Source organism: Triticum aestivum, chromosome 7B, assembly GCF_018294505.1.
Source record: "Triticum aestivum cultivar Chinese Spring chromosome 7B, IWGSC CS RefSeq v2.1, whole genome shotgun sequence".
NCBI classification, from domain to species: Eukaryota; Viridiplantae; Streptophyta; class Magnoliopsida; order Poales; family Poaceae; genus Triticum; species Triticum aestivum.
Window position 1 is genome coordinate 723,795,773 of NC_057813.1, and position 16,692 is coordinate 723,812,464.

The 16,692-nt window shown below is 46.4% G+C and overlaps 1 protein-coding gene across 1 annotated transcript in view; it reads left to right on the top strand.

Annotated features, from left to right (window-relative positions):
• Nucleotides 1–2,087: 2,087 nt before the first annotated feature.
• Nucleotides 2,088–16,692, top strand: part of LOC123158628 (protein PLANT CADMIUM RESISTANCE 11) — a 94,304-nt gene continuing 79,699 nt past the window's right edge. Inside the window, exon 1 of the mRNA XM_044576543.1 lies at nt 2,088–2,236. Coding sequence (XP_044432478.1) covers nt 2,088–2,236 — 149 coding nt within the window. The remainder of the gene's footprint in view (nt 2,237–16,692) is intronic.

The following is a 16,692-nucleotide window of genomic DNA, read 5'->3' on the forward strand; positions in this document are numbered from 1 at the left end:
GAGTATTTACTATTTTTTGTGAGTGGTATATATTATGTTTTCTCTTACAGGGTATATACCAATTTTTTGTAAGGGAGTATATTTAGAATTTTCTTTAGTGGGTATGTACTGCATTTTGTGAGAGAGTACACACCATATTTTTTTGTAGAGAGGGTATATGACACTTTTTTGTGAGTGGGTATGTACCATGTTTTTTGGTAAGACCAAAAAAGAGTATATCTTGAAAGCCCCACAAAAGAAGAGTATATCTAGAAAGTATATGTTCATAAGAAGTATGTATATCCATAAAAAATACTTCCAATAAAATTATTGCACCACCAGTACATATAGTTTCCTAATAACAGTATAATGCATCAACGAGTATATACATCTTTGTCGTCAAAGCCGATTCCCTTCATCAAGAATACAATGAAATGAAGAGAAATACTACAAGGATCTACTCCCTCCGTTCCTAAATATAAGTCTTTTTAGATATTCCACAATGGACTACATACGGAGCAAAATGAGTGAATCTACATTCTAAAATATGTCTATATACATCCGTATGTAGTTTGTAGTAGAATCTTTAAAAAGACTTATATTTAGGAACGAAGTGAGTAAAATAGAGTAAAACGCATGCATGCTACAGCTATGCACATGTCACCAATGAGTCTGTTCTAGACTTTGGACGTCGGTGAGAACCCCGATTGCCCCTGCTGTCTTTGCAAGCTGTTGTCGCCGTCTCGCATGTGCCAGACTGCATGCACAGGTGTCCACCCAGACGACATACCAGCTCTTGGACGGCCGATGGATGCATCTAGGTCGCCATGGTATGCATGGATTATACTACCAAAGCATTAGTCCGTGAGATTCAATTTTTGAGGAGTAAATAAAATACAAGGTAGTGCATGCATAACGGTGATGCGTACATGAGATGGTGAAGGTCCATTGTTGTCGCCGTCGTCGATCAGGCCGGGTTAGCCGCATCACATCAACGCATGTCATCGTAGCCGTCGGCGGTGGCGGCTGTATTACCGGAGACACAGTGCCTGGATGAGAGGTGTTAGCACTAATCTTGATATTTTGTATCTGCATATTTGTTTTGAGTCGTGCATGTAACTTAGATGATCTAGGAGTAGCGAGTCCTCTCAAGTTTCAGCGAAGGTGTGCGGAGGAGGCGAGATGCTGAGATGCTATGAGGTGCAACAGCTTGGTGAGATGCCCGTGACCATGTGATGTGGTGCTGCATGCGGAAGCTGGAGCGAAAGGAGATGCATGAGGACCAACCGAGTGATTCGGTCAGCTATCTATGTTTGCATGCATGCTTTGGCCGGGTCGTATGCCTAGAGTGATTCTAGGAGAGGAAGACCAGGTTAGTCGTTAGTAGCAAGGTTCATGCATCAGTTAGTTAGTGCATGTGCAAGTGTTGGCTGAGTCAAGTGTGATGGCCGGTGTAGTGCGTGCGTGGAGTTAGTGGTTAGTGGACTATTGCGTGAGATCATGGTTAGTGGCCGAGCATGGTGGCTGGGCTGTGCATGGGTCCTTGTGTATATATGTACTGAGTTAATGAAAGAGGAGCCGAGAGGTCCAGCAGAAAATATGTAGCATGTGTGTTCGCCAAGGAGAAGAGACCCTGGGCAAAGCTTTCGTGCTCCTCCTTGGTCCATGCGTGTGTGTGTGTGTTCTTGAGAGAAGGTACAAGAGAAGAAGATAGAGAGAAACCACAAGAGAGCTGTGAGAGCCAGCTCAAGGTAAAAGAAGAAGTGGCACTGCGAGGAGGCGGCGCCAACAATTGGTATCAGAGCCTTGTCGATCCGAGGCGGTGGTGGCACCGTGGCGGACTCCATGTGAGGTGGGGGACGGCGGTGCGAGGTGGAGACCGGAGACGGTGCGATGCCGTGGGCGACCGGTTGCAGTGCGATGCCGCAAGATGGAGATGGCGGTGTGAAGCTGCCGCAAGAAGACGACGGTGTGACGCCGTTGGGAGGTACGGCGGCGCGAAGCCGTCATGAGGATCGGCGTCGCGAGGACGTCAGCCACGACAAGATGGTCCATGGTAACCAGCGCTGCGACGGCGTCGGTGGCGGCGAGTGGCCGGTTGCGGTGCGATGCCGCAAGAAGATGATGATGGTGACTGGCGCTGCGACGGCGTCGTCTACGACAAGATGGTGCGTGGTGATCGGTGCTGCGATGGTGTCGTCCACGGCAAGGTGCTGCGGGTGATCCGCATCGAAGAAGATGATATCAAGATTAGGGGGTGAATGTTAGCACTAATCTTGATATTTTGTATCTGCATATTTGTTTTGAGTCGTGCATGTAACTTAGATGATCTAGGAGTAGCGAGTCCTCTCAAGTTTCAGCGAAGGTGTGCGGAGGAGGCGAGATGCTGAGATGCTATGAGGTGCAACAGCTTGGTGAGATGCCCGTGACCGTGTGATGTGGTGCTGCATGCGGAAGCTGGAGCGAAAGGAGATGCATGAGGACCAACCGAGTGATTCGGTCAGCTATCTATGTTTGCATGCATGCTTTGGCCGGATCGTATGCCTAGAGTGATTCTAGGAGAGGAAGACCAGGTTAGTCGTTAGTAGCAAGGTTCATGCATCAGTTAGTTAGTGCATGTGCAAGTGTTGGCTGAGTCAAGTGTGATGGCCGGTGTAGTGCGTGCGTGGAGTTAGTGGTTAGTGGACTATTGCGTGAGATCATGGTTAGTGGCCGAGCATGGTGGCTGGGCTGTGCATGGGTCCTTGTGTATATATGTACTGAGTTAATGAAAGAGGAGCCGAGAGGTCCAGCAGAAAATATGTAGCATGTGTGTTCGCCAAGGAGAAGAGACCCTGGGCAAAGCTTTCGTGCTCCTCCTTGGTCCATGCGTGTGTGTGTGTGTGTTCTTGAGAGAAGGTACAAGAGAAGAAGATAGAGAGAAACCACAAAAGAGCTGTGAGAGCCAGCTCAAGGTAGAAGAAGAAGCGGCACTGCGAGGAGGCGGCGCCAACAAGAGGAGGCAACCACATCTTCTCGCCGCGCCGCCGTGGCTGCCGTCGCCGCCCAACATGTATGTTTCCAAGGATGCGATCAGTGGCGAATCTATGACCCAAATGGAGGGTAGGCTCAACTTCAAATACGCTAATTTTTGTTGGAGAATCTATGACCCAAATGGAGGATAGGCTCAACTTCAAATACGCTAATTTTTGTTGGGGGTAGTGCAGCGAGATGCAATAAGATGGCTGGAAGTTGCTATTTTCTGGGCTAGGCCTAACTAGTGTGCTTGGTGGTAATTGTTTTGGCGATTTTTGAGGGCAGGCTTGAGCCTGTTCAAGCCTGTTGAGTAGAATCGCCACTGGATGTGATGGTCATGCGAATAAAAAGCAGGCTGTCTCCTCGTTGCTGCCACAATCAATCAACTGATTTCTCGGAAGATGAAACATACTTCCTCCGTTCGGAAATACTTGTCATCAGAATGAGTAAAAGGGAATGTATCTAATCGTTTATTAAATTATAGATACATCCATTTTTATTCATTTTGATGACAAGTATTTTTGAAGGGAGGGAGTATCTAATTATAGACCAACAAAACTTGCTACAATACGCATATTTATCCAGGGCAATCCGGAACTGAGTTTCAAATACACGTAATCCCATCGGTGGGATTTACATGTGATTAATTATTTAATTAATTAAATGCTAAACGGTGTTATCCATTGGAATAGGATAGCGTAGGTTGAGAGTCAAAAGGACCACACGTGGCTAGGAGTATGTACTCCCGGGAAAAATGATGAATAAGTATTTGAAAAATGTTAAACAAGTATTTGAAAAATGTTATCAAGCATTCAAAAAACATTGAACAATTGTTTGGAAAGTGTTGAACAGCTATTTGAAAATTTTCAATGAAGTATTCGGAATATATTGAACAAGCATTTGAAAAATGTTGATCAAGCATTCGAAAAATATTGAGCAAGTATTAGAAAAATGTTGAACAAGTATTTGAAAAAAATATAAATCAAGCTTTCAAAAAATGTTGAATAAGTATTTGAAAAATATTGAACAAGTATTTAAAGAAACGTTAATCCACATTCAAAGAGGATTTAATCACTGTGTCTAGTGTCGTGGTTCTAAACCTGACAGTAGAAAGGGGGTAGGTATGGAGAGGCAAGATGTTAGCTATGGCGAAGATGTACACACGAGGTTTACGAGTTCAGGCCCCACACGAGGTTTACGAGTTTAGGCCCTTCTCGGAGGAAGTAATAGCCCTACGTATCGGTGCCCGGAGGCGGTCGATTTGATTATATGTGTTGTATTACAGAGGGTGCGAACCCTTTTGCCAGAGGAGGGGGTTGGCTTATATAGAGTGCGCCAGGACCCCAGCCCGCCTCCTTTACAAGGGAACTAATGCACATAAAATAGGGGCGTTACTGGTAATGCTAGCAGTAAGTACTCTTAATGCTCATGAAGACGGGGGAGTAAATATCTGGCCGTTGCATGCTCTCCTGACTACGGGTCTTCGATATGGTCGAGTGATCTTCCTTGTGGTCGAGTGACGATAGGTAACGACCGTCGAGTGATGTGACCGTCGAGTGGATTGCACTCGACGTATGAGACTGGTGCTCTTCTGTTGACTCTTAGTCTTTTCATCTTCCAGGGTAGTGACTTTGGGTAGGACGTATAGGTCGAGCCTATGACCCTATCCTGGGTCTGTATCCTCGTCAGCTAGGACATTTTTTCCTTTCTTTTTTGTTTTATTCTCGGGCTGTGTGCATCCTGGTTGTGTTTGTGATTTCTTGTTGGAGCAGAGGTTGAGTGTAATTGATATTTTTGCAATATTATATATTCCTCTTTATAAAAAATGTAAATTAAATGTACATAATCTATCTTTTTTACGAGGAAACTTCCTATCTATTCATTATATCAAGGCATAACAAAGAGCATATAAATAACAAGAATTACATCCTGTTTGTAGACCACCAAGCGACACCTAAAATCATTGGAGTGAGTCGAAGACACATTGTTCTCATTGCCCCTCTTTCACCAGTCGGACCAAATTTTTTGTAGTAGATAGTTGAGAAGTTGTCATGTTAAGGGCATCTCCAGCCGCGCCCCCAGGAAGGCCTTCCCAGGCAATTTTTCGTGCCGGCGCCGACAAAACGGCCCAGTCGAGCACCCAGGAGCCCGATTTTCGCCGGCTTGGGCCGAAAACAGCGCCGGCGGACCCAGCCCGAACCCAGCGCGCAGGGGGGCGCCCGTGGGCGCCGGGGCGAGCTGTTTTGGCACGAAAAAGACGCGGGCCAGCCGCGTCAGCGATTCGGCGCCTCGTCTTCCCCCAACGGCCTCGGTTCCCGCGGGGAATCAATGGCAAGGCTGTCGCCGGTCAGCCTTGCCATTGATTCCTCACGGGCGGCGGTTCACGGGACGGCGCGCCGACGCCTCCTCTCCCTCGCACGCGTACACACAGGCGCGGCCCGGCTATAAAAGCCGGCGGCCTCCACTCGCCTGTGTCCACACCAGCCCCGCCCCTCGCCGCCGTCCAGCCCCTCCCTCTCCCTGCCTCTCCCGAGCGCCGCCGCCCAGCCCCTCCCTTCCTCTACCTCTCCCGAGCCCGCCCAGCCCCGCCGCCGCCATGGCAGAACGCTTCCCGGAGAGGAGGCGGCGGCCAACGGCTTCGGCCGCCGTTCGCTCCGCGAACAGGAGTCCTGGCTCCTGTTCCAGGCGAACATCCCGACGCCGCCAGACATGCGCGTTGGGCCAACGGGGTGGAGACTCAGCGCCGGGGGAGTGCCCATTCCCCCTTTGCCCGACGCCGTGGCGAAGCCGAAGTACTTCGCCGAGGAGGTCGAGATCATGCGCGCGTCCCTCACCGACGCCCAACTCTCCCTCCGCCAGTACGCCGCCGACAACCACGCGGCCTGGGCGGCGTATTTCGAGCGCCGCTAGCAGCAGCGATTGGCGTCCACCAACGGCGCGCCGGTGGTCGGCGGCCGGCAGAACAGCGAGGGGCGCCACCTCTGGTGGGGCATCCCCGGCCGCACACTCGAGGGCGGCAACGACCCGCCGTTGGCGTACCCCCCGGCGCAGCACCGACGCGTCGGGCCATGGGCGCCAAGGAGGTTCGGGTCCTCCTCCTCCTCTTCCTCCTCCCGATCCTCATCGCACTCCTCCGGCACTCCGGCCCTGCTCGGCGTCAAGGCCGAGCCCGCGGCGGAGTCGCCGCTCGGCCGGCGCACTCGCAGCGCCGGCATCGTCATCAACGAGGGCGGCCGGCGCGCCTCCTCCTCGTCGGCTCCTCCGCGCTTCGTCAATCCAAAGACGGAGCCGGGGCTGGCACCGGTGAAGACGGAGCCGGGGCTGGAGCCGGTGAAGGCGAAGTTCGACGACGACGACGCGGCCCTAGAATGGGCGCGGCAGGACTCCATTGCGATGGAGAAGGCGCACGCGGAGAAGGTGAAGGAGCCCCAGCGCGCCGCCCTGCGCCGCTTCGAGGAGCGCCGACGCGGCCGCGATGAAGACGGGGTCGTCGTCCTACGCGACAGCGACGACGACGACGACGACGCGCCGCCGCCAGTCCGCGATGGCGACGCCGGGTCCAGCAGGGGCGCCCGCGTCAAGGAGGAGAAGGCCGACGACGACGATGGCGGCGACGACTTCAGCCCCTTTCTTTTTTAGATTAGGTTAATGTAATGAAAATGCGCGAATTTCGCCGAAATTGCCATGTTTAGCCGAAATTTAACTACTTTTTATCATAACTTCGCCGAACGGCCCTTCTTTTTTTTAATACGCGCCTGGGGGCCGACGGCTGGGGACCGACTCGCCCCCAGGGCCATTTTTTGCGCCGGCTCACCCCCAGGCGGAGCTTTTAGACGCCCCCTGGGGGGCCAACGGCTGGAGATGCCCTAAGACTCCATAGGACCGGCATATCAGAACAGCAACCATTGCTGTCGCGAGATGTTTAAACGCGGCCTAGCTCCTAAGCATGGTTAAGCATCTCATAGGCATCGCCTTTTCTAACAAGGCTAAAATGTTTAAATCAACATCCGAAATGCACAATGGAAAACAAAAAAGAAAAATTTAACATGAATAGTGTCACAAAAAGCCAAAATGATACTATTCACATTTGGATTTATCTTTTTTGTTTCTTCATGTGTATTTCGAATTTTAACTTGATTTTCTTTTTCTAAGTTGTGATGGATTGATTAATTAATCAAGACAAAATGCTAAAATCAACATTATTAAAAATCACACCATCCATCCAAGAGTTGTAAGTACTCCTAGAAGACTAATCAACGGATTAATTAATCAGTTGCAAGCTGTGCAGGAAAACTATGTGGTATTCGATCCAGTGACTTCGTTGAGAGGTACTCTAATCTGCTATGACATCGGCAGCCGGCCATCACTCCACGACCACGCCGTCGAGTGTGATGCACATCCGATATAAATGAGTGACAACGGTGATCAATGGTCGATTATGTTGTGATGATGCACGATAACTAATACTCGCAAAAAAGTGAGAAGAAGATGTTGGAACAGCCCAGGAGGAGAAAGAAGACTCATGCACGCAAGCTCAACGAAGAAGATACACACACTTAGGCGCACACACACACATACAGTGCCGACCCTAAGTGTTGAGTATCTCCAAACTTACATGGTAACAGCATAACCCATCCAAAACCTAGTCGCCGCCACCGCTTTTGCTTGGTGTTGCTCCTGTATGGTCGATCTCCATGATCGCCGCCGAGGTCCATGCCGCCCATACCCAAGGTTCGTCCGCCGGTCGTATTAATCGGCTATCCTAAAGTCTTTTTCCTGATCCGTTGATCCGGTTTTCACTCCCTCGATCGGTCGTCTTGATCAGTGTTTCTTTTTAGTTTTCCGACTGAGATCGATTCGCCTCACCCACCGCCGTTCGTCATCTACAATGTGCATCTACTACATCAATATCTTCATCGTCTTCGGCGGGATACCAAAGTTCAATTACTCCGGCTACAACCAATATTTTTTTAATCCATGACATTTCACAAAAATATGTATGAACATTTCATTTCATATGTACGAATATTTTATTATTTTGTGTACGTGAACACTTTTTCATATTTTCATTGTCGAAGCTGACTTTTAATGACATTATTTAAACAAGAAAAAAAAAATCTCATTCCTAGTTACTAAAGGCATCTTCAACGTTGACCCTAAAACATACACTGTATTCATCCGCGAAATATTTAAATGGATCTAGTGAGTAGGGTGTAACTGATATCACAGAACTATAAGAATGATATAGACTACTCATATCAACAAGGTTTCGGGAGCCCATCCGAAAGGAATCTCACAGTTCAAGCGTGTTTGGCATAGAGCAAATTGAGTATGGGTAGGAAGTTGAACCTAAACTCACATGAGTGAGGACAAAATGTGCTGGGAAAGACGAGTGTTTGTCTGGATCCCAAGAGTTACGGCTGGAAAACGATGGTTTTGATCGAGGCGTTACGCTAATCAATATCACACTCCTAGAAAAAATGGCCCAACTTGAGCACCCTAAAGTACCAGGCCTTAAAAAGCTGATATTTTGCAATTGATTTCATTATCTAAAACATAAAAAAGTTGCCATTTGAAACTACTATTATGACGTGATAAGTAGATTAAAACACCACGACCTAAAAATGCCGAGACTGAAAAAAAATCTAGAGAAAAAAATTGCACAATAAATAGAATGCATTGCACTATTATACTACTATTCAAGTGTAGACCACTGAAACTACAAAAAGATTATTTGCAATGATATACACCCTCCGTCCCACAATGTAAGACGTTTCTGCAAACTAGCATAGCTTGAAAAAACGTCTTACATTGTGGGCCGGAGGGAGCACATCATAAAATTTCCATGGTGTATATCAAAATTAACACGCACACACACTCGGCATGATAAAACACATGCATTTGCAATGATAGATAATGAACAGTATTGCAAAAAAATCAAATAAAACGGGATAAACAAACACAAATTGTTACAATATATAGCATAACATTGCCCCATGGCTATAAAAAAACACGTCATAATTTTCTTTAATTTGCCATGATTGTAGGATTTTTTACCCAAATTTTCCAGGTAAGTAGTGAAAATTTTCCCTAGATTTTTGGTGATAAAACACTTGAATTTTTTCATAAACATGCCATGGACAGGAAGCCGGTTTCTTCTTCGTAGTGGGGCACATGGCAAGCTTTTTAGGGGAGGTACAAGCCAAGTAGCAGACTAGGGTGTTGTTATGCTATGGGGGCGGGCCGGCGCGGGGGCGGGGGGGGGGGGGGGGCTATTGGGCCCACTTCTAGAGAGGCTAGGTTTCCTGGTCCATGGCACCGTCAATTAAGAGATTCAAAATATCTTCAAGATTTTGCAAAAATACCTATGAATTGGAAACAAAGTTAGTAAATTCTAAAAAGTTCACAAATTTAAAAGAAAAATCATGAAGTTGTAAATATATCACAAATTTGAAACAATATTCATAAAATTTGAAGAAAATCATGTATTTGAAACAAATCATGAAAAATAATAATGAAAAAGAGAACATAAAAAGCATAAAGACACAAAGCAGAAAGCCCAACAAGCCAAAAAACTTCATAAGATAGGAATAGAGGGGTGGAGCTAGATTGTATTTGAAGTGCAAAATGGCCAGATTGGGTGCCCTGTCCTCTGTTCTCGAATATTCTCTGACCGAATCATGAAAAATAATAATGAAAAAGAGAACATAAAAAGCATAAAGACACAAAGCAGAAAGCCCAACAAGCCAAAAAACTTCATAAAATAGGAATAGATGGGTGGAGCTAGATTGTATCTGAAGTGCAAAATGCCCAGATTGGGCGCCCTGTCCTCTGTCCTCCAATATTATCTGATCCGGATTTTTATCATTTCTTTCCTTTTTATGTTTTTTATTTTTTATTTTTATTTTTTTTCGTTTCTCTTTTCTCTTTTACCCTTTTTAACATTATCTTTATTCGTATCTTTTTATTTCTCATTTTGCAAACATCTCTAAAACTCGTGAACATTATTAGAAGTTATGAATATTTATTGAATTTGTGCATATTTTTTATTATTGGCCAAGTTATTTACAAATTCATAAATATTTTTGAAAATCGAACCATTGTCGTATTCACCCACATTTTGCCAAATCTCGATACTTTCTTTCAATTGAGAACATTTTTTTGAAACTCATGAACAATTTTCCGAATTGATAGCATTTTTAAAATTTAGAAAGAATTTTTAATTTGACATACATTTCCTGGTCTGATGGACAACTTTTGAAATGCATGAAAACTTCGAATTCTTGAACATTTATTAAAGATGTGAACATTTTTTAAGTGATGAACTTATTCCGAAATTTGGGTACTTTATGTTGAAATTCACAAACATTTTTTTGGTTTTGTGGACATTTTCAAGTAATTCATTGACAATTTTTGAAGATGCAAACATTTTTCAGAAACAATGGACAATTTTTTGATTTCTCAAACAATGTTTTCCAAAACATGAACATTGTTTAATATGCGAACATTGTTTGAATCGCGAACATTTTATGATTTCCCAATCATTTTCCAAAATCATGGACATTTTTTATTCAATATTTTTTCTTGTACATTTTTCTAAATTCAAAATTTGGAACCTTTTGTAATCCTAAATTATTTTTAAAGACAAAATAATAAACGTGAAAACAAAGGGCATCCAACCCCACACATGGGCCGGCCCAAAAAGGCACATTGTGGACGGGTCAAATAGCTTATTTATGAGCCGCACATGCACGAGCGAGTTGTGTCAATTCAGAGATTTAATGCGGCATTCCCAGCCTAGAGCAGTCGCACGCGGAATATGTGCTCCCTTAGAACATCAACAACCAGACGCCCCATATCTGCCCCAAACATCCGACCAGTTTACCCGGGCAGAAAAACGTCACGCAACCAAACCGAGCGAATCAATCCAAACACACGGGCTATCTGGCAACCCCCATACCTACCACGTAGGACAAATCGAAAGGGCCCGGGCCAAATGGCTTGAAGATATCCCCCTCCTTGCCCGACCTGCCCTGTTCCTTCCGTTTCTTACTTTGTCCGCACAACCGTCATCATAGCTCCGCTGCCATCGTTGCTCTATCATCGTACCCAACTCAAAACACTGCCACAGAGGTGCCAACCCACATGCCGCTGACCATCCTGCCACCGGAAAAGGCCGCTGCCACCAGACGCCGCCCCGATACGTCCAACTCCTCCGGATACACACCCCAGGATATGGTTGCCAGTGCACGACTTTTGTACACGGACTACTTCACACTGGACCCAACATACCATGAAGGTTTCTTTCCATGTCGCTTCTAAGTGAGAAGATCTATGTTCTTGCGCGTAGTGACTACCTTGGAGAAGGCTGATGACAATTTCAAGCTGAGGAAGGATTGTTGTGGCAAACTTTCCTTCTCTCCTCTGCAAAAATGCATGGCAGCTCTTAGGATGCTTTCTTATGGTAAGGCCAGAAATGCAACTGATACTGAAATCAGGATGTGAGAGAGCATATGCTTGAAGACTATGGCGGAATTCGCATGCACCATGGTGAAGGTATTTGGACCAGAGTACTTGAGAGAACCAATTTTGGAGGATAGAGAAAAAATGATGGTAGTTGTAGCATCAAGATGATTCTCAAGTATGCTCGGTTCAGTCGATTGCACGCCCTAGCAATGGAAGAACTGACCCAAATTTTGCATGGGTAGTACTAAGGTCATACCAAAGAAGCCACCACCATACTTGGAGCAGTGGCATCAAATGACTTATGGATTTGGTATGCTTTCTTTGGCACCCCAGATTCTAACAATGGCATATGCTCCAATGATCTTCTTTGTTCAAGTGACCTTGTGATGGCGAAGATCCTTCGTGCAACTACACCATCAACAGGCACAACTACAACATAAGGTACTACCTTGCCGATGGTATCTATGCTTAACGGGCGGCGTTTGTGAAGACTATATCTAATCATCATGGTAGGAAACAATGTCTCTTTGCACAAGCGCAAGAAGGTGCTAGGAATGATGTGGGGAAGGCATTCGAAGTGCCCCAGGCTCTTTGGTGTATTGTCTGTGGAATGATGTGGGAAGTGGAGACACTTTGGCATCTCATCAGATGTTGCATAATCTTACACAACATGATTGTCGAGGATAAGGGTGAAGAGGCAGCCCACACGTATGATTTTGAGAAACCCCGAGTTCAGGTCCGCCTCCCGGAACAAGGGGCAGAGCATATCGACGACTTCGAGATCAACAAATGCATATGCAACTTCTTAATGATCTAGTGGGCATACATGGTTCCACGCCGAAAATCACTAAACTATGTTTTTATGTTTCAATTATGCACTATAGACAAACTTTATGTTTGGACTATGTTTGGTTTATTTATATTTATGTATGAGTAATTTTTCTTTGCGGTACTCATTGTTTGTGTGTGATGATCAACGTGCATGTGTTTGCATGGATTTGAGGTTTTGAATTAAGGGTTTGTAGTTGGGATCATTTGAGGGCCGGACCGGCTCTGCCCGTGGGCACATCCAGGCGCTTTTGCGGACGTATGAGGGGCGGATTTGCACAGTCTAGTTGTAGATGCTCTTAGGACATCTCCAATGCGACCATCTCTTCTCTCTCCCCTTTCCATTGAAGAAGGAGCGGACATTTTGTGAATACCATCGGATGGTTGGCTACCGTTTCACTGCCTACAAGCATGTCACCCACGGACATTTGATGAGATCTGTTTTGTTGATCCGCGTTAGTGATGCCCTTACAACACCGAGTGCTGTGACAGGAGAGGACAACGCCCCAAGGGAATCTTTCTCATATGGCCCATCGAGCAGTATTGTACGTAACAGATGCTCTTATTAGAGAGAGGGTATCGCGGCTCACATCTCGTGCATTGTAGCATCACCGTAGCATGCACGCATCGTAGATGCTGAGTCACGAAACCAGCCGTGCCGCTTTTGTAGCATCTTTGGCATATCCCTTATAATCTCGTACCGCAAAATCGATATACAACTTCTCGTAATAGATTTCTTAGATGTTTTTACAGCATGGCATGTGTCCCAGCAGAATAGACCCGTATTTTTTTTGGGAATGGCTAGGAGCCAGCCGACTGAATCTCGTTTTGAGTCAGTCGATTTGGCCTGGATGAATTTGAAGTGTTAGATAGAAAACGAACGGCTCAGATTTTGTCTTCCTCCTCACAACAGTTTTCCCAAAGAAACAGATCTCCCGCACGCCGCCTGCTGCGGTCTCGTTGCCCCGATCTCCCCTAAAGCACCCTCCACCTCTGGTCTTTCGCCGCCCCGGCCATCCCTCTAGGCCCCCCTCACCGAGTTCTTTCTACGGCAACAGGATGATCAACGTGCATGTGTGTGATGATCAACGTGCATGTATTTGCATGGATTTGAGGTTTTAAATTAAGGGTTGTGGTTGGGGTCATTTGAGGGCCGGACCGGCTTTGTCCGTGGGTGCATCGGGGCGCTTTTGCGGATGTATAGGCGGTCGGATTTGACCAGTCTAGATGTAGATGCTCTTAGGACATCTCCAACGCGACCATCTCTTCTCTCTCCTCTTTTCCACTGAAGAAGGAGCGGGCCTTTTATGAATACCATCGGATGGTTGGCTACCGTTTCACTGCCTACAGGCATGTCACCCACGGACATTTGATGAGATATGTTTTGGTGATCCGATGTTTTGGTGATCCGCGTTAGTGATGCCCTTTTACAACACCGAGTTTGGTGACAGGAGAGGGCAACGCCCCAAGGGAATCTTTCTCATATGGCCCATCGAGCAGTACTATACGTAACAGATGCTCTTATTAGAGAGAGAGGGGGTGTTGCGGCTCGGCAAATTTGACAATTTTGACCTCGGGACGAAATCAAATCACAGAGTGAACTGCCCGTGAAACTATTTCACGCCGATGACCTTTTTGTGTAGCGCCCGCCACGCCGGCGCCACACTCTACGGTGCAGCGCCTAGCTCGGGGGCATTGCACATCTGTCCACCGTGGCAAGCCCTGGGCCCGCACCCAGGAGTGCAGCGCCTCCGTGCTAGCCCCCGGGCGCTGCACTGTAACTTAGATGGCAGCCCGGCGGCCCTCTCCTCCCCCACCCACCCCATTGCCACCAGTTACAGAACAGAAGAAGGCACGGCGGTGGCCCTCTCCTCTCCCCCTCTCAATCCCCTCTCCCAAAACCTTCAAATCTGACGTTTTGTCCGTGGATTCCTTCACCAATCCATCCTAGAAGGTACCCTCCTCCAATCCCCTTCTTTCTATCCATATAATGTATGCTATTTTGAAGATTTAGAGGAATCCTTGTTTGATTTTATTAAATATGAATGTTGCATGTATTATAATCTTGCATGTATTAGAACTCTTGTTTGTTTGATTTGGGGAACCCTAGTTTAGTTTATTTTTTCGAAAAAATATGGTTGGATACATGGGTTGACATGTTATTTATATGGAAAAGTTTATTTGTATGAAGTAGTCCCAGTTTAGTCATTTTGTGTTGAAATTATATTTGTTTTGATAAGAATGCTTTGGATACATATGGTTTGAATTTTGCATCTAGTAGGCATACTTTAGTTTATTTGTATTCAAAAGATAATTGTGTTGACAAGAAGAAAGTTTTTTTTCAAATTGTTAGGATGGTTTGGCTTCCTGATGATCACTGGGACAAACAACACCAGTCATACGCTATGTTGGTGGAGCAGCGGGTAATAATGAAAGTTGTCGGTGTTATGAATTTCATGTTTATTTCAAACACAAATGCCCATATGTAATGATTTGTTTGTTTGTTTGTAGGAGCTTGCACCTTTGAAGCTTCGGTCTCACGGGGTCACCCTTGGGTGGATGCCCTATGATGAGCGGTACACACCATATGTAAGGGAGACATGACTTCTCCCTTTCATTCAGTTGGTCAGCCGGTCGACGCACCCAACAATGCTGCAACACTCACCGCACTTATTGATCATTGGAGGCCGAAGACACACACTTTCCATCTTCGGACCGGGGAGATGACCGTGACGCTCCAGGATATGGCTATGATCACCGGTCTTCCTATCGAGGGTAATCCTCTATGTATGGGCACCAATTCTGATTGGTGGCGCGAGAAGATGCATGCCCTTATCGGTATGGTTCCTCCGAAGCCTCGACAACCAGAAAGAGAAGACAATAAGAAGGAAAGAGTCGCAGCCGGTGCTCCTTTCACGTGGATTACAGCGAACTTTGGAACTTGCCCTGAGGATGCTAATGAGGACACGGTGAAGACATATGCTCGTGTCTACATGTGGTACGTGATATCCAGGACTATGTTTGCTGATGGCACATGCAAGAATGCTCCATGGATGTGGCTTAAGGAGTTGACCGTCTTCGATAGCAAATGGAGTTGGGGTTTGGTGACACTGGCTTATTTGTATCGACAGGTATGAAGTTGTTTCTTTTTCACTTCATTGCTACATTATCAATGCGATCTTGCTGTTAATTCAACTATGTTCTCTTGTATGTGCAGCTAGATGAAGCCTGTTGTAGGCCATCTGGAGGTATTGGTGGTTGTATGCTCGCACTTTCCATATGGAGCTGGGAGCGTTTGCCGGTTGGACGACCGAAGACCGTGAAGTACGAGGATTGGGACGACAAAAACGACCCACTATGGCTCCCCACTTGGGTTCATAAGTGGGATGTGTTAAATGAGACGATGGATGATCCATCGGTCATGTACAAGTTGTACAAGAGCGAGCTGGACGCGATCACGCCTGAGCAGGTGATTTGACATTGCATAAGTGATTATCATGCTTCTATCGTAACTCGATATCAATTTTGCATTCTATCCCATTTTGCAGGTGGAATGGGAGCCGTATGGAAAAGGAGAGAGTTTTGGTAACCCTATAGAGTTCAGGCTGAATCCTATGTGCACTAGGGATAGGGATCTCTGGCATATGCGGTGCCCAGTCATATGCAACTGGGCGGTTGAGCTTCACCTGCCACATCGGGTGTTCCGCCAGTTTGGCTTGTTCCAGTCATTTCCGCCGGAGTGGGAGGACACGGACAAGGTGCTACACGGGTAAGATATAATTAACCTTGAGCACTTCGCGGTTTCTCGGCGGTTTCAATGGTGGTAATATTCTGTTTCTAACTTGCAGGTTGGATAGGAAAAAGCAGCGGAAGATCAAGGATTGGGCCTCGCATCACAGGAAGTATGTCGTATAGTTCACGCATAGTGTGGAGCGAGCTAGGGCTGGAAAACAAGCGCAGCTTCGTGAGCACTGCCCGATCGCGTTCAACAACTATCTCACATGGTTTCTTGCAAGTACCCGTGTGGAGGTATGCAAGCCGGCGTATGCTGATGAGATCTTGGAGGATCCCACCGTTTTTGATGAGCTAGCCCAGCACCAGTACAACGCATTAGTCAGGAAAGGCAACTCAGTGATCCCTTCACCTCCAATGATGAACTTTGAGGTATTTGCCCTTTTTGCTTTTCCATTCGCAATATTCTCATCTTCACTTGCCTAACACGTTAATACCATTTCTGTTCATAGCATGCCCAGATCAAGAAAGCAGCTGATGAGACCGAGACTATTCTGGAAACAACCCCGGCTAGCAAAAGCGATGGGGAAGGTGCACTTCGAGCATTCCTTAAGGTTCACATCTCCTTCAAACTAGCACTTAACATGTTTTGCTACGTTCGATGTCTCATTC